The sequence below is a fragment of the Salvelinus sp. IW2-2015 genome, linkage group LG4p (assembly GCF_002910315.2).
Source record: "Salvelinus sp. IW2-2015 linkage group LG4p, ASM291031v2, whole genome shotgun sequence".
NCBI classification, from domain to species: Eukaryota; Metazoa; Chordata; class Actinopteri; order Salmoniformes; family Salmonidae; genus Salvelinus; species Salvelinus sp. IW2-2015.
Genome location: NC_036841.1, coordinates 22,205,409 through 22,223,950, shown reverse-complemented (window position 1 = coordinate 22,223,950; position 18,542 = coordinate 22,205,409). Strand labels below are relative to the sequence as shown.

The 18,542-nt window shown below is 44.6% G+C and overlaps 1 protein-coding gene across 1 annotated transcript in view; it reads left to right on the top strand.

The window, feature by feature from the left end:
* The first annotated feature begins 3,004 nt into the window (after positions 1-3,004).
* Positions 3,005-18,542, top strand: part of LOC111960706 (serine/threonine-protein kinase ULK2-like) — a 78,318-nt gene continuing 62,780 nt past the window's right edge. The window contains 3 exon segments of the mRNA XM_070438920.1: positions 3,005-4,332; positions 16,074-16,166; positions 16,369-16,410. Of these exon segments, the coding sequence (XP_070295021.1) occupies positions 4,243-4,332; positions 16,074-16,166; positions 16,369-16,410 (225 nt within the window). The 5' untranslated portion in view covers positions 3,005-4,242.

The window sequence follows — 18,542 nt, the reverse complement described above, 5'->3', positions numbered from 1 at the left end:
AGTGAGGAGAACGAGGAGGACCCCCTAACCAGGTCTAGCGACTCATCGATACGTGGTATGGGGTATGAGTCCTTCCTGGTTACCTCATTCAGCCGCCTGTAGTCCGCACAGAACCTCAGCTTGCCCCCCTTCTTCGGAACCATGACGACTGGCGCCGCMCAGGGGCTGTCTGAGGGCTCRAYRAAGTCTGCCCGCTGCATCTCCAACACAGCCTTGTCTGCCGCCTCCTGGCGTGCCAGCGGGATACGGCGGGGACGCATCTTGATGGGTCGAGCATCACCGGTGTCGATCTCATGCTGCACCAGATGAGTCTGACCCACCTCTTCCTCACTCAGCGCAAAGCTGTCTCTGAATTCAAACAGCAACTGCCACAACCGTTCCTGCTGCTCGGGGTCAAGACCAACACAGTTCCTCCCNTCTTCCTCACTCAGCGCAAAGCTGTCTCTGAATTCAAACAGCAACTGCCACAACCGTTCCTGCTGCTCGGGGTCAAGACCAACACAGTTCCTCCCCCATATCTCCCTCACTGCAGACAGTGTCCTCTCCTCTCCCATCTGGGGTAGCTGGGCTGGGGGGGGCGCGGCCCGGGCTCACAGAGGGCTGTGTCGTGGAGGTAGCTGGGGGAATGTAACACACCGCAGTAGGTGACAGGGGGACTGGGGAAAAGTCACACACAGATGTGGGGGAGGGGGGGCAGCCATGAGTCTCTGCTGCTTTAACTGTTGGAGTAAAGGGTTTGTTTGGTTGAGTGAATGTGACATTAGGGGGGCCATGGTGACTTCCGGCCCTCCCTGGAAGCTCAGTGTGCCCCTATTTAGGTCTAACTGGCAGCCTGTGCTCCTAAGAAAGTCCAACCCCAGGATACAAGGGTCCTGCACAGCCGCCACCCACACAGGATGACGCACAGTCCTGCCCCCTACTGTCAGAGTCATTATTCCCTTCCCTGTTATGGGTGCCAGCTCACCTGTGACTGTGCGGAGCTGCACAGTTGTAGGCTCACACTGAGTCCAACCTGGCACAATATCTGGCCTCACCAGGGTTACTGTGGACCCAGTGTCCACCAGTGCGGAGCAGGGCACCCCCTCCACAGTGACAGGGACATGATAAAAGTCCCCAACACAGGTCCGGCCCACCACAACAGGCTCCATCCGCTTGCCCTCGTCTGCTTCTGGGGGAAGTGGAGCCTTGCTTCCCCGTCTGTGCCGGTGGGCTCCTCCTGAAGAAGAAGGTGGTTGGGATAGAAAACCAGGGGTCCGCACTACCCGGTGTATGCGGACCCCGAGCCGTTTCCCTGAGCTCTGGGGGACATGGGGCAATTCCGGCACAGATGGCCTGGCAGGCCACAACCCCAGCAGACCCTGGGACCAGGGTGTGTGTTTCGTGCCGCCTGTAGGAATGAGTTCTGTCATTTCAGCCACCCATGCAGGCTTTTCCGGCTCCGGGCTGCTCTGCCCCCCAGCTCGCACAGAGGGTCTGTCTCCCTGCACCCCCACCAAAGCCCCAGCCCACACCAGCTCCCTCTCCAAAGCCATCTCCAAGGCTATCTGCAATGACTCAGGATGAGCCAGCTGGGTCTGTATGCGCAGCTCCGTAGGAGAGAGCGCCTGTATGAACTGGTCCCGTGCTAGCTCAATCTGCACGGAGGGGGGCATGTGAGCATATGTCCGCCGAGAGAGGCTCTCAATGTCATTAGCTAGCACCCGTAGAGGCTCTCCAGGCTGCCTGCGTCTATTACTCAGTTCGGAGCGCAGTAGCCCGGGCTGTACACACTGTCCATAGCGCCTCCACAGTGCTCCCACTAAAGCACCGTAATAACGTCTGTCCTCGGGGCTAATCAATATCAAACAGGCCAGAGCATCATCCGTGAGGCATAAAGCCAACTGCAGTGCCCTATCTTAATTCGACCACCCCCTAAAATGAGCTAACAGTTCAAACTGAGCATGAAAAGCTTCCCAATCTGACTTACCGGAATACTTCGGGGTCTTAACAGATACGGACGCAGCCGGGAACTGGGCGCCGCCATGTTTGTTTATATCCTGAGCCCCAGATTCCTCGTCCCGCCGCGTCGACGTCACCCCTTCGGTCCGCCCACCAGATTCCGCGCGAAGCACAGTCGACGAAGCACTCATGCCCGCTTCAGCGGCCATCACTCCAACGTCCTCCCTCAAGCGGCCTCTGGGCTCCGACGCCCTGGCGATCTCCTCAGCCAGATCCTCCGACGTCCATGCACACGCACCTCCGTGGCCATAATCGTCCCCTACCTCCACCTTCACTTTCGGATTCCCTCGAAGCATTTTCAACCCCGTCCTCACATACGGTAGCTAGCCACAGAAGTCAGCTAGCTGGCTAACTTTTATCAACTTTTTGTTTTGTTTACTTCTTTCACCAATGTAATGACCTGACTAGATCATAAAGGAACAATTGTCCAGACAGAGGGTTGAGTGTACGAATTGACGGTTTATTAACCCAACTTTACACAGGCTACTGTTTGGCCGTAGCCCACGCCAAATAAATGAAATAAATGAAGCCAACCGTGACCGTCTCTTGTGAAGGCCAGACATAAGAGAGAGAACAAAGGCTAAACCTGGTCTTAACTTCCAATGCTCCATCCACCTGCCACTCCACCAACAGCCAGGATGCCCGGCATCAGAACATTCCAGGCATTCCCGTGATTGGCAGATAGCAGGTTGATTGGAATGTCGGAACCCGCGAACACTGGGTACTGGTAAGTACAACACAACCACCTACCAGCCTAACACAATAACACACAGCTGTCTGTGCGGGTCGCTACGATATTTAATTTCATTAATACGATCCATGGTTTTACAATGAAGGATGTAATATGTTGTTATTCAAATTAAATCAATGCTACAAAGCGAGATTTTAGTTCTGGGTTTACTGAGATGACCTATGACACCATGGAACTATCATTCGTGGCGGAGGGTATATTGCGCATTGACGTAGTCCGCGGAGTGATATGGTGTAAAATATGTGTCACAGTACTCTTTTCGCAATTTGCTCTGTATTGACATTGGTAGCGTGTCAGCAGACAACGCTGTACCTGGTCAATGTGATGGGAAGGGACAAGACGAAACCCAAACTATTTTTCAGGTGAAGCGTAGTAAGGGACATACGTTCAATGGTTTTACTTGTAGTACTGTAAAGGTTAACTTGAATCGGTTGCCATTTTCTTGCTTACACAATTATTTTCGCCCTGTGACTGAGATGTGATGACCAATGATGAAAATCAAGGAATTTGAATAGATGCAATTTGGATTACATTGAAGAGAATCGCACGAACATCAATGTTTTCGAAGAGGAGAGACGTCACCTGGTTTGAACATCTCGCCACAAGAGGACTATTATGACGGCTAACGTTAGCTGGCTGTGACTTACAAATTCTATTCAAACTCATTGGTGTTGCATTTCATAGTTTTTCAGGCAAATATATAACGTCAGGCTTGTATTTTGTATTTTATTGCGATAATCTGAAAATTACAATTGATGTCCGTCAATTCAATTGATATTCTGTTTAGTTAGCATGAAGCTAACGTTAAAGGTAGCTAGCTAGCTAACTATATAAAATGTTGTTAGCATGGTTGCTTGCCAGCTACAATGCATGGACAACATGACGCTTGTCGGCATAGCATGTCACTCTGGTTATATAGTTGAAGTGTTTGTGGGTGTTTGAAGCTTGCAATCTATTTATCCAGAACACTTGACATCATGTAGAATGTCTGGCAAAGCAGTTTTTGAGCTAATTTGTTTGCCATCTAAATGCATATATAACTAGCTAACTAGCCAGTTTGCAACGCTAGCAATCTGGGTCAGAAAATGACAGCTGGCAGTAGGGACTGACATTGTGTACCTTGGGATTGTGGCCAGCCATGGGTAAAGCTGACTGCAGTGTCTGATTGTGGAAATAGTTCAAGGTAAAGCCTTATATAATCTGTTGTAATTGGCTACTGACGGGGAAGAATTTGACACTAGCTCCAGTTTTGCTTCCCATTTTAAACGTGATCAGTTGCATCATCACCTGGCTGTTTCTCAAGCAATATCAAAGGTGGACTGGAATGCATGCTTGTCATTGTAAAACTGACTTGTATTGTGTTAACGCCACAATCACTAGTTTGCTTGACAGCTAAATCAAGGTTCCACTATCAAAAGAGAGCATCCTTCAAAGTGCATTACTGAAGAAAGAACCTTTTGACACCTGACCTAAATTGGACAGTTACGTTGACAATGGAGACTGTTGGAGACTTTGAATACAGCAGAAAGGACCTGGTGGGACATGGTGCTTTTGCTGTGGTGTTCAAAGGAAGGCACAGAAAGGTAAATATCTGGACCATTAAAGGTCTGCATCTCCATCTTTCCCATTGCATTGCTTGCCTCCTCCCTACTCCTTCCCTCTCCTCTATTTTTCTCTGAGGTTATGTGAGAGTGGTGACGTTTATATAAATCTGGGTCAATGGCATTGCACTGCAGTAAATTAACTGTCATTTGGCATCAATTTGTTTAGTTTTCCTTCAACTAACTAGATGTTTAAATATTTGTTACGATAGTGATGCAAGTATTGCAATGAAATACAATTATATCAATTTACAGGCTTCACCTTATTCAAATATAACCATGTTATTTACATGTTTGATCATGCATGTTATTGTTTCATAAGCCTCGATCATGCGATGTTGTGCAATCTTGCGTTATGGTCTGGCACTGGGGTGCATTGAGATGCCAGCCGTTCATTCATGAAATGGATGACTCAAACAGCAGTGAATAGCTCGCTGACGTAGGCAGCCAGCCTAGACAAGGTGGAGAGAAAAGAGCATGTCTTCTTTCTCCATCTTCAGTGATGATATGAGCCATTATAATAGTCTACACATCAATGCAATCCTGATTTTTTTTTTTTATATGACCAATGAGATGATAGTCTAGTGATGATACATTCGTTCTATTAGCTTGATTGGTCACACACCAGTGATAACAAAGCATCTTGACTGACCAACTGACTGACAGGACTGTGGTGACTGTCCATGATGGGGATGTGGACCAAACTGTTCTGTTGATCCAGGCCTGTCGATCAAGGCACAGCTGAAGGACGATCAGAGAGGAGCGAATGTTACTTAAGTCTGAGCCTGCTCCACATCTATCTCACTGTGTGATGCTTCCAGGGATTATGTCACCATGCTACCCTATTGCCACAGTTGCTCGCGAGTCTGTGTATCCATTCCCCCACACATTGTCAGCAAAGCATTTGTGTCTTCCCTCTTAACAATGGAGAGACTTTTTAAAAATGAACATTTTAGTTAATTCCGTGCAGTTCTACACATTTTGCCATAGGGTGGAGAGAGACTGACCTAACAAAATCAATGGGGGCCCCCCAGCAGGTAATTCTACGCTAATAACAAGTTTGTATAGCTGTCTGCAAAACTAACTTAGCAATCTAAAATAGTTTAGCTGATATGGACTAAATGTCTGACTGTCAGTGTCTTACATAACAAGAGGAAAACTGCTAATGCACAACCAAATTTCAAAATTGCACCTTGTGTATTCTACCTCACAACAGTAAGTTGAGACTCAGAATTATTTCCTAAATTGAAACTGGAAATTGATCAGAGGGCCTTCATGCGGCCCACGGCCCACGGGCTGCCAGTTGCCCATCCCTGATTTAGACAGTGGGACCTCGTCTGCATTTGCCTGTTGTCTTTTCTATTCTGGATTTTGTCTTACACAGTCTAGTTCTGTCTTACACTCTGGATAAGAGCTAAATTACTAAAATGTAAATTTCTCTCGCTACATTGGTGACCAGGGTGGGGATCTAGGGCTGGGCGGTATACCTGTATTTTACGATATACTGATTGATGTATGGAGCTGTTTGGGTTTTTACTTCTATATGGTATTTTAATATTTTGTTAAACAGGATAGGCTGTGTGTAACGTCCATTCTTATAGTTTACTTCGCTAATTGAGTCTTCTCTTTCTGCTCTCTCTCCATGCCGCTTTCCACACAGACCTAACCCCGCCCCCTGTCACTCAAGGAGTGCATTTGTTGTTCCTCGACCATGAGGCACTTGCATTCAGTCTGCATGGTCAATGCAGCACATGCAACAATGTTGACGACAATGATGCTGTTTTCACTTTGCTTCTTAGTATAACTCCACTAGCGTGCTATAATTACACTATTAGTTTGTTTCTTACGATACAAACTAGCTGTTTGCAGATGTATTTTCTTAGCAAGTTGGGCCTAAATCTTGTTAGCCGCTAATCGCTAGTTAGCTAGCTAGCTGATAATACAGTTCCAGTGATGGTATAGACTTAAATCATGCTTGTGCAAAAGTATCTTCTAAAGCAAAGAGGAATGTGCAAAGGATGAATATGTTAGCTACATGAAGTAGCTAAGAGAAAACATTCAATGTAGTCCAAGATTATAGGGTCCCCTAGGAAACACTTGTCAACACTTTGCTTCCTACCCTGTCACAATAACTCCTCCCTGGCATTTTCATTAGTTGTCAGTACCCACTATTATATTCTAACTATAGAATTAGAAGAATCATTCTATTTCTATGATTCCAACAGTTCAAATAAAACAATTGTCACATCCGCCGAATACAACATGTGTAGACCTTACAGTGAAATGCTTACTTACAAGCCCTTAACTTCTCTGGGATATGAGGGACGGTAGCGTCCCACTTGGCCAAAAGCCAGAAAAAATGTAGCGCGCCAAATTCAAATATATTACTATAAAAGTCTATCTTTCATGAAATCACACATGAAAGACACCAAATTAAAGCTACACGTGTTGTGAATCCAGCCAACATGTCTGATTTCAAAAAGGATTTACGGCGAAAGCACACCAAACGATTATGTTAGCTCAGTACATAGCCATTTTCCCAGCAAAAGATAGTAGTCACAAAAAGCAGAAATAGAGATAAAATGAATCACTAACCTTTGATCTTCATCAGATAACACTCATAGGACATCATGTTATACAATACATTTATGTTTTGTTCGATAATGTGCATATTTATATCCATAAATCTCGGTTTACATTGGCGCCATGTTCAGAAATGCCTCCAAAATATCCGGAGAAATTGCAGAGAGCCACGTCAAATAACAGAAATACTCATCATAAACTTTGATGAAAGATACATGTTTTACATATAATTAAAGATACACTTGTTCTTAATATAACCGCTGTGTCAGATTTCAAAAAAACTTTACGGAAAAAGCACACCATGCAATAATCTGAGACGGCGCTCAGATATAACAACATTTCTCCGCCATGTTGGAGTCAACAGAAATTACATCATAAATATTCCCTTACCTTTGATCATCTTCATCAGAATGCACTCCCAGGAATCCTAGTTCCACAATAAATCGTTGTTTTCTTCGATAATGTCCATTACTTACAGTATGTCTAAGTAGCTACTTTTGCTAGCATGTTTAGTGCACATGTCCAAACGCTCGCGCAAATGCAGGCGAACTCGGACAAAACTTCAACAAGTTATATAACAGGTCGAATAAACTGGTCAAACTAAGTAGAGAATCAATCTTCAGGATGTTGTTATCATATACATCCAATAACGTTCCAACCGGAGCATTCCTTCATGTCTGTAGAAGTTATGGAACGCAAGGCAATATCATGAGGAAAGCGCATGACCAGGAACTGGCAATCTGCCAGACCACTGACTCATTCCCCTCCCATCCGGCCCCACAACACAGCATAAACTTCATTCCACGTTCTACAGACTGTTGACATCTAGTGGAAGGCGTAGGAAGTGCAAACAGATCCATATCTTACAGGGAATTGAATCGGTGATGAGTTGAACATTGACCAGTGTCAGAATTCTCACTTCCTGTTTGGATTTTTTCTCAGGTTTTTGCCTGCCATATGAGTTCTGTTATACTCACAGACATCATTCAAACAGTTTTAGAAACTTCAGAGTGTTTTATATCCAATAGTAATAATAATATGCATATATTAGCATCTGGGACAGAGTAGGAGGCAGTTCACTATGGGCACGTAATTCATCCAAAAGTGAAAATGCTGCCCCCTATCATAAAGAAGTTAACCAACAATGCAGTTTTAGGAATAAAAGTGTTAAAGTATTTACTATAAACCATAAAAAATAGTCGCACCCCCAATAAAGGTGATTTACCCAATAAATTACTGGGAGTTTATATATGGACTGTGTGACTCTTTTACATTTTCTTTTAAATTAAAAAATAGTTTATTCGCCATTAGTCAGCACCTCAACACAAAATAATGTTTCTGGGTGTACGCCAGCTCATGTTTTTTAAGAAAGTATTTACTAAAATCAACTGAAGTAAAAAAAAATATATAGTAATTAAACTGAAACATTAAAATAACAGTAGCGAGGCTATACGCAGGGGGTACTGGTACAGATTCAATGTGCAGGGGCACAAGGTTATTGAGGTAGCCTATGGGGCCTGGGCACACAAATGCTCCTAAAGAGAAGCATGTGTTGATGACAGTCTCTATCAGAGGACCAGGATTTTGGCATTTCTGGACTGCAACATTGTAAAATTGTGCCCTCCATGGCACTTGCTATACAGTGCATTCGGAAAGTATTCAGACCCCTTGATTCCACATTTTGTTACGTTACAGCCTTATTCTAAAGTTGACAAAACATTTTTTTTTATCAATTATCAATATTTTATCACAATACCCCATAATGACAAAGTAAAAACAGTTTTTTGCTTATTTACAAAAAATAAAAACAGAAATACCTTATGAGTAATACCTTATTTATTCAGAGTTCAGGGTCATCCTGTTTCCATTGTTCATCCTTGATGTTTTTACAACTTGGAGTCCATGTGTGGTCAATTCAATTGATTGGACATAATTTGGAAAAGCACACATCTGTCTATATATGGTTCAACAGTTGACAGTGCATGTCAGAGGAAAAAACCAAGGTGGAAGGAATTGTCTGTAGAGCTCCATGACAGGATTGTGTCGAGGCACCGATCTGGGGAAGGGTACCTAAAAATTCTGCAGCATTGAAGGTCCCCAAGAAGACAGTGAAATCAGAGCTGGCCGCCCGGCCAAACTGAGCAATCGGGAAAGAAGGGCTTTGGTCAGGGAGGTGACCAATAACCCGATGATCACTCTGACAGAACTACAGAGTTCCTCTGTGGAGATGGGAACATTCCAGAAGAACAACCATATCTGCTGCACTCCAGCAATCAGGTCTTAATGGTAGTGTGGCCAGAAGGAAGCCACTCCTTTGGTAAAAGGCACATGACAACCCACTTGTACTTTTCCAAAAGAAACCCAAAGGACTCTCAGACCATGGTAAACAGTATAGTCTGGTCTGATGAAACCAATATTTTTAACTATTTAGCCTAAATGCCAAGCATCACATCTGGAGGAAACCTGGCACCATCCCTACGGCGAAGCACGATGGTGGCATCATCATGCTATGGGGATGTTTTTCAGCTGCAGGGACTGGGAGACTAGTTAGGATCGAGAGAAAGATGAACAGAGCAAAGTAGAGTTCCTTGATGAAAACCTGCTCCAGAGCGCTCAGGACCTCAGACTGGGACAAAGGTTCACCTTCAAACAGAACATCGACCCTAAGCACACAGCCAAGAGAATGCTGGAGTGGCTTCGGGACAATTTTCTAAATGTCCTTGAGTGGTCCAGCCAGAGCCCGTACTTGAACCCGATCGAACATTTCTGAAGAGACCTGAAAATAGCTGTGCAGTGAAGCTCCCCATCCATCCTGACAGAACTTGAGAGGATCTGCAGAGAAAAGTGGGAGAAATTCCCCAAATACAGGTGTGCCAAGCTTGTAGCGTCATAACTAAGAACACTCAAGGCTGTAATCACTGCCAAAGGTGCTTCAACAAAGTACTGAGTAAAGGGTCTGAATACATGCAAATCTGATATTTCCGGGGGTTTTTCATTTATCATTTATCATTTTCATTTTCATTTGCCTGGAAAGAATAAACGTTTTGTTTTCGAGATGATTGTTTCCGGATTCGACCATATTAATGACCTACGGCTCGTATATCTGTGTGTTATTATGTTATAACTAAGTCTATGATTTGATAGAACAGTCTGACTGAGTGGTGGTAGGCAGCAGCAGGCTCGTAAGCATTCATTCAAACAGCACTTTCGTGCGTTTTGCCAGCAGCTCTTTGTTGTGCGTCAATACAAATGAAATACAAATGGTATAGAGAGAAATAGTCCTATAATTCCTATAACTACAACCTAAAACTTAGGTTGTAGTTATTATATTGGGAATATTGAAGACTCATGTTAAAAGGAACCACCAGCTTTCATATGTTCTGAGCAAGGAACTTAAACGTTAGCTTTCTTACATGGCACATATTGCACTTTTACTTTCTTCTCCAACACTTTGTTTTTGCATTTTTTAAACCAAATTGAACATGTTTCATTATTTATTTGAGGCTAAATTGATTTTATTGATGTATTATATTAAGTTAATATAATTGTCATTATTACAAATAAATAAAAAGAATCGGCCGATTAATCGGCATCGGCTTTTTTGGTCCTCCAATAATCGGTATCGGCGTTGAAAAATCATAATCGTTCGACCTCTACTCTCAACCAGCTTCATGGGGTAGTCACCTGGAATGCTTTTCCAACAGTTGACAGAGTTCCCACATATGCTGAGCAATTGTTGGGTGCTTTTTCTTCACTCTGTGGTCCAACTCATCCCTTACCATCTCAATTGGGTTGAGGTCGGGTGATTGTGGAGGCCAGGTCATCTGATGCAGCACTCCATCACTCTTCTTCTTGGTCAAATAACCCTTGCACAGCCTGGAGGTGTGTTTTAGGTTATTGTCCTTTTGAAAAACAAATGATAGTTTCACTGAGCGCAATCCAGATGGGAATGCTGTGGTAGCCATGCTGGTTAAGTGTGCCATTAAATTCTAAATAAATCATTGACAGTGTCACCTGCAAAGCACCCCCACACCATTACACCTCCTCCTCCATACTTCACGGTTGGAACCACACATGCGGAGATCATCTGTTCACCTGCTCAGGATCTCACAAAGACATGGCGGTTGGAACCAAACATCTCAAATTTGGACTCATCAGACAAAATGACAGATTTCCACCGGTGTAATGTCCATTGCTCATGGTTCTTGGCCAAGCAAGTCTCTTCTTCTTACTGGTGTTCTTTTAATAGTGGTTCCTTTGCAGCAATTCAACCACAAAGGCCTGATTTCACGCGGTCTCCTCTGAACAGTTGATGTTGAAATGTGTCTGTTACTTGAACTCTGTGACGCATTTATTTGGGCTGCAATCTTAGGTGCAGTTAACTGCAACTTATCCTCTGCAGCAGAGGCAAGTCTGAGTCTTCCTTTCCTGTGGCGTTCCTCTTGAGAGCCAGTTTCATCATATCGCCTGATGGTTTTTGCGACTGCACTTGAAGAAACTTTCAAGGTTCTTAATGTTCCGTATTGACTGACCTTAATGTCTTTTGAAGTAATGATGGACTGTCTTTCTCTTTTCCTTATAAGATGGCGCCAAAAAACATGGCTGATGTTTTACATTCTCCCAACACATTGTGCCATTTAGTTTTTTTGCATTTACTTTAACTTATTTTTTAAACTTATTGTGTATGTATTGTTGCTGCTACCGTCTCTTAAGACCGAAAGAACTTCTGGACATCAGAACAGCGATTACTGACCGCGGACTGGAAGAAAATGTTTCCTTTTAACGTGTCCGACGAGAAGGATATCCTGCTTTCACTGGAACATGCCCAGATCCTCGCCTTTTGCGTGAAGAAATGACGCAGGAAAAGGGGCCGCGGCCCAGGCATCCTTTTGAAGATCCGTAGGAGAGCAAGAGTAAACTCCAACTGCCATCCGTTCTTCTTGCTAACGTGCAATCTTTGGATAATAAAATTGATGACCTACGATTAAGATTATCCTACCAACAGGACATTAAAAACAAACTTCTTATTTTTCACCGAGACATGGCTGAACGACGATACGGACAATATAGAGCTAGTGCGATTTTCCATGCACCTGCAGAATACCTCTGCTAAGACGAGGGGTGGGGGTGTGTGTCTTTGTCAATAACAGCTGGTGTGCAATGTCTAATTTTAAAGAAGTCTTGAGGTATTGCTCGCCTAAGGTAGAGTACCTTATGATAAGCTGTAGACCACACTATCTACTAAGAGTTCTCATCTATATTATTCGTAGCTGTTTGTTTACCACCACAGAACGAAGCTGGCACTAAGGCCGCTCTCAACCAACTTTATAAGGCCATAAGCAAAGAAGAAAATGCACACCCAGAAGGGGCTCTCTTATTGGCCGGGGACTTTAATCCAGGCAAACTTAATTTGGTAAAACTGATTTTTTTTTTACCAGCATATCATGTGCAACCAGAGAGAAAAAAATCCTAGACCACCTTTACTCCACACACAGGGATGCATACAAAGCTTACCCCCGCCCTCCATTTGGCAAATCTGACCATAATTCTATCCTCCTGATTCCTGCTTACAAGCAAAAACTAAAGCAGGACGTACCAGTGACTCGCTCAATATGGAAGTGGTCAGATGAAACTACACTACACAACTGTTTTGCTAGCACAGACTGGAATATGTTCCGGGATTCATACAATGGCATTGAGGAGTACACCACCTCAGTCATTCGCTTCATCAATACGTGCATCGATGACGTCGTCCCCACAGTGACTGTACGTACATATCCCAACCAGAAGTCTTAGATTACAGGCAACGTCCGCATCGAGCTGAAGGCTAGAGCTGCCACTCAAGGAGCGGGAGACTAACAGGGAGCTGATAAGAAATCCCGTTATGCCCTCAGACGAACCATCAAACAAACAAAGCGTCAAGACAGGATTAAGATTGAATCCTATTACACCGTCTCTGACGCTCGTCGGATGTGGCAGGGCTTAAACTATTACGGACTACAAAGGGAAACCCAGACGCGTGCTGCCCAGTGATGTGAGCCTACCAGACGAGATAAATGCCTTTTATGCTCGCTTCGAGGCAAGCAACACTGAAGCATGCACGAGAGCACCAGCTGTTCTGGACGACTGTGTGATAACACTCTCGGTAGCCAATGTGAACAAAACCTTTAAACAGGTCAACATTCACAAAGCCTCTGGGCCAGACAGATTACCAGGACGTGTACTCAAAGCATGCGCGAACCAACTGGCAAGTGTCTTCACTGATGTTTTCAACCTCTCCCTGACCGAGTCTGTAATACCTACATGTTTCAAGCAGACCACCATAATCCCCGTTCCCAAGGAAGCGAAGGTAACTTGCCTAAATGATTACCGCCCTGTGCCACGAAGTGCTTTGAAAGGCTGGTCATGGCTCACATCAACAGCATCCTCCCGGAGACCCTAGACCCACTCCAATTTGCATACCGCCCCAACAGATCCACAGATGATGCAATCGCAATCTTACTCCAGACTGGCCTATGTGAGAATGCTGTTCATTGACTACAGCTCAGCCTTCAACACCATAGTGCCCACGAAGCTCATTACTAACCTAAAGACTCTGGGACTAAACACCTCCCTCTGCAACTGGATCCTGGACTTCCTGACAGGCTGCCCCCAGGTGGTAAGGGTAGGTAACAACACATCTACCACGCTGATCCTCAACACGGGGGCCCCTCAGGAATGTGTACTTAGTCCCCTCCTGTATTCCCTGTTCACCCACGACTGCGTGGCCAAACACCACTCCAACACCATCATTAAGTTTGCTGACGACACAACAGTGGTAGGCCTGATCACCGATAACAATGAGACGGCCTATAGGGAGGAGGTCAGAGGACTGGCAGTGTGGTGCCAGGACAACAACCTCTCCCTCAATGTGAGCAAGACTAAGGAGCTAATCGTGGACTACATGAAATGGTGTGCCGAACAGGCCCCCGTTACCGGAGCGCCAAGTCTAGGACCAAAAGGCTACTCAACAGCTTCTACCCCCAAGCCATAAGACTCCTGAACAGTTAATAAAATCAACACCGGACAATTTACATTTACCCCCTCCCCCACTCCCTTTTGTACACTGCTGCTAGTCGCTGTTTATTATCTATGCATAGTCACTTCACCTCTCACCTACATGTACAAATTACCTCAACTAACCTGTACCCCTACACACTGACTCGGTACAGGTGTCCCCTGTATATAACCTCATTATTGTTATTGTGTTACTTTTTTATTATTACTTTTTATTTTAGTCTACTTGGTAAATATTTTCTTAACCAACAGTGCAGTTCAAGAAGAGTTAAGGGCTTGTAAATAAGCATTTCTCAGTAAGATCTACACTTGTTGTATTCGGCGTATATGACAAATAAAGTTTGCTGTTCTTGCCATAAAATGGACTTGGTCTTTTACCAAATAAGGTTATCTTCTGTATACCACACCTACCTTGTCACAACACAATTGATTGGCTCAAACGCATTAAATTTACTTTTAACAAGGCACACCTGTTAATTGAAATGCATTACAGGTGACTACCTCATGAAGCTGGTTGAGAGAATGCCAAGAGCTACTTTGAAGAATCTCAAATATAAAACATATTTTGATTTGTTTAACACTTGTGTTGGTTACTACATGATTCCATATATGTTATTTCATAGTTTTGATGTCTTCACTATTATTCTTCAATGTAGAAAATAATAAAAATAAAGAAAAAACCTTGAATGAATAGGTGTCAACTTTTTACTACTGTATGTTTAGGTTATGCCATAGTTATGCCATGTTGTTTTTTAAACCTCCATTCTGGCATACATGACACACATACACACACCTATCTCTCTGCATGCTTTTATTTGAGTTTCTATGCAAAGCATATGATTTAATGTTTCTTAATCCTGGTGCTAATTCTTTGAAATGTGACACATAATCATGCCAAAACATGACAGAGCTGGCTAATGAAATCGAAATGGACATTTACAGTAGCTGGCTAGGCTGGTCTGTGACATTGGCTGTCTTGCAATAAATTGACGAAAGGGTGAATGGAGTTACCTCTTCATATGATCAAGACATTTCCTCTTGCATGCTGCATATTTCAAGGGCACTCAAAAATCAATTTATTTTATTTCAGTCGGGGAGCTAGCTAGCTATATCTGTTCCTCTTCATCAGACAGCAGCTCTCGTTTTCACAAGAGGCTGTGTTATCGTAGATAGGCGAAGGCCAACTGAGCTCTGAGTGTGGGGCTCTCCTTTTATTTTTTTAAGTGTTCCACTCCGTTAGCCAGCACCTCGCCTAAATAGGTGTGCGTTTCTTTCGCCTCTAGAAGGCCATTTGCTACCTTCATCACGAGGGGTATGTAGAGGAGTTCTGATTGGTTCCAAGTTTAGTAGTTCATCAAATTTGCCTGAACTGTTGAGTGTTGAAATTTCCTTTTTATGAGTGGGCAAGAATTGAAGGTGCCAACAAATGTTATTGTCACCATAAGAATGTTTTGCTCTCATTTACAAACAAATTCTTATTTACAATGACGGCCTACCCCGGCCAAACCCTAACCCGGACAATGCTGGGCCAATTGTGCACCGCCCTGTGTGACTCGCAATCACCGGCCGTGATGCAGTGCCTTAGACCGTTGCGCCACTCGGGAGACCAAACAAGATAGCCCTATTTGGTAAAATACCAAATCAATATTATGGCAAGAACAGCTCAAATAAGCAAAGAGAAACGACAGTCCATTAAGACATTAAGGTCGGTCAATCCGGAAATTGGAAGTTTCTTCAAGTGCAGTTGCAAAAACCATCAAGCGCTATGATAACTGGAGAACTGTGTTCTAGTATTCATTTGACTGTTTCTTCATTCAGTCTGAGGTCTATCTGATTGAAACCCCAAAAAACCTGTGTTGGTTTATTGTCCAAGATGTCCTCTCTTCCCCCGCATCTCTCTCACAAACGATGATACACAGTGCACGCAAAGCAATTAAAGGCCAGTTGGCCTGAGCTTTACACACACACACACACACACACACACAAGCTTCCCTTGGCATTAGTGTAAGTGATGGAGGAACTGAACATGTTTAAAGGGATTTTAACTAGTTGTTCCTTTATTTCACTCCTTCCTCCGACTGCAGAAGACTGATTGGGAGGTGGCCGTCAAGAGCATTACCAAGAAGAACCTCTCCAAGTCCCAGATCCTGCTTGGCAAGGAAATCAAAATCCTCAAGGTGAGTAGTATGCTTAACCTAATTCCTAATCACTTATCTTGGAAACGTATTTAAAGAATGAGTTGACATCTATCTTCCATTAGTCATCATGTTTGACTGAAAGGCCATGACTTATAAATCTAAATAGAAGCCAGTTGTCACGTCAAAGGTACAGTAGCCAATGCATCGCTAATGTACTTGTTTTCTTCATTACTTTTTCCAGGAACTTCAACATGAGAACATTGTGGCGCTTTATGATGTCCAGGTAAGTCCTTATCTTGTTTTCCATTGAAGTAAGGTAGAGCTCAGTTGATTGCAGGTAGACCGAGTGTGTCTACTGTGTTAGCCTAGCGTCACTACTAAAGCAGAGTTAGCCTAGCGTCACTACTAAAGCAGAGTTAGCCTAGCGTCACTACTAAAGCAGAGTTAGCCTAGCGTCATACTTAAAGCAGAGCTTAGCCAGCGTCACTGCTAAGCAGAGTTAGCCTAGCGTCACTACTAAAGCAGAGTTAGCCTAGCGTCACTACTAAAGCAGAGTTAGCCTAGCGTCACTACTAAAACTAGGAGGCTGCATGCTGACTGAGCCTCCAGTTCACTCAGGGGCTTTTTATACTGACCGCTCTTCGTTTCATCTAGCCATTCTCAACAACACTGCTCAATTAGACCTAAATGGCTAGAAGCAAATTGTTTGAGTCATTATAACTAGCAAAATGGGACGGGGCAGGGCAATGCAGCAGCATACAGGCAGAACACTCTCAATCACTAGCTGACCAGTGAGCCAGACAAACACATTAGAATGGGTTGCCAAGCTCCTGAGTAGACCTTTTCTGTGTTTGTCCGGTCCAGGTGGAGCTGACTGCATATGTCCAGAGCAGAAGTCTGTGTGTAAAGTCAGTGGTCATGATGTCTAAACCATTAACTCTGACAGATCACTGACTGGTGGGCCAAGGCTGTGACCACTGACTGACTGGTGGAGCCTGGGAGCTTCTCAGTCACATGACTGGCCATGGTTATACCAGCAGCATGCGTTGTACGGCCCATCATCTCCCTGGTCGCCAATCGGAACTCACCACCGACTGTCCTCAGTGATGTGTTCAGGGGCAGGGTTGTCCAAGGTGGGGGACAAAATGGCCGCCACCAAAAGTCAGGTGTTAGTCGAGCTCATCATGACCTTACTTCATGGTGACTAGTAGACCTGTAGCTTTGGGTCAGCATGGAAATCACTGAGAGCCTTCTATTAAAGAACAGGGAACAGCTTTTGAAACACCAGCTCAGCCCTCCTCAGTTCATGAGCTCTCTCTGTGTGTGGGCTTCATTGTTCACTCCATGGTTAGCAGGTACCGCTATGAGTCTCTCTGCGTTCTCTAGCTATAAAAAGCCTGTCCGGTAGGGCTCCACCCAATTGGGAGAGATTGAGAGAGTGGTATTAGAGAGAGAGCTATTGAAGTGATGATCAAGCAGCGCTGCCCACACGGTGAGGCACTTCCTGTGTTTATGTAAGCCTCCCACCGGGACCCTGCTGCTCTACCCATCCGGCCCTCCTCCCTTCATCCCTCCGGCCACGCCCCTGATGTAATCACCACTTATAGAGTCAGACATTTCCGTTATGCTAATGTAGTGTGTGATGTAAAATGTGTTTCAAAAGTCCCTTGTCAATGCCGAACAGACTGGATGAGTGGAAGTAGGTTAAATCCACTAATATAGGCACTAGGTGCCGATTTATCTTTTCATACCCCTTATGATTAAGATTTGGATTGGGGGTCAGGGAATCTGATCCTAGATATGTGGTTAGGGGGAGGGGCAACTTCTACCTGGAAGTGAATAGGATTGCCACAGAACACTCCCCATAACTGAAGACACTGGTTTGGGCTTTGTGTGTAGCGTGTCTTAGAGTCAGTCTCTCGCTCCCCCCTCTCCTCCCATTGGCAGAGCTGCACTCTCCCTGGGCCATCTCTCGCCTCTGCAGCTGTCGCCTTTGGCACACAGGCAGTGGGGCTTAGAGATGCCGTCTGAAAGGAAAGAGAGAAGAGGCTTCGGCGTTTAGAGGGAGACGAAGATAGTGTTGCAGTGTTAGAGATGGGTGTTAGGCCTCCAAGCGTCCTCTCTTTCTAGGCTTTCTTTTCAGTCTCTCTTTCTATTGCACTCTCATTTCTCATTGTTTCTTCCCACGGTCTTTGTTTATTTAGTTGTCTCTCTCGCGCTCTCTCTGTCTCTCTCGCGCTCTCTCTGTCTCGCTCGCTCGCTCTCTCTGTCTCGCTCGCTCGCTCTCTCTGTCTCGCTCGCTCGCTCTCTCTGGCTCGCTCGCTCGCTCTCTCTGGCTCGCTCTCTCTCTCTGGCTCGCTCGCTCGCTCTCTCTGGCTCGCTCGCTCTCTCTGGCTCTCTCGCTCTCTCTGGCTC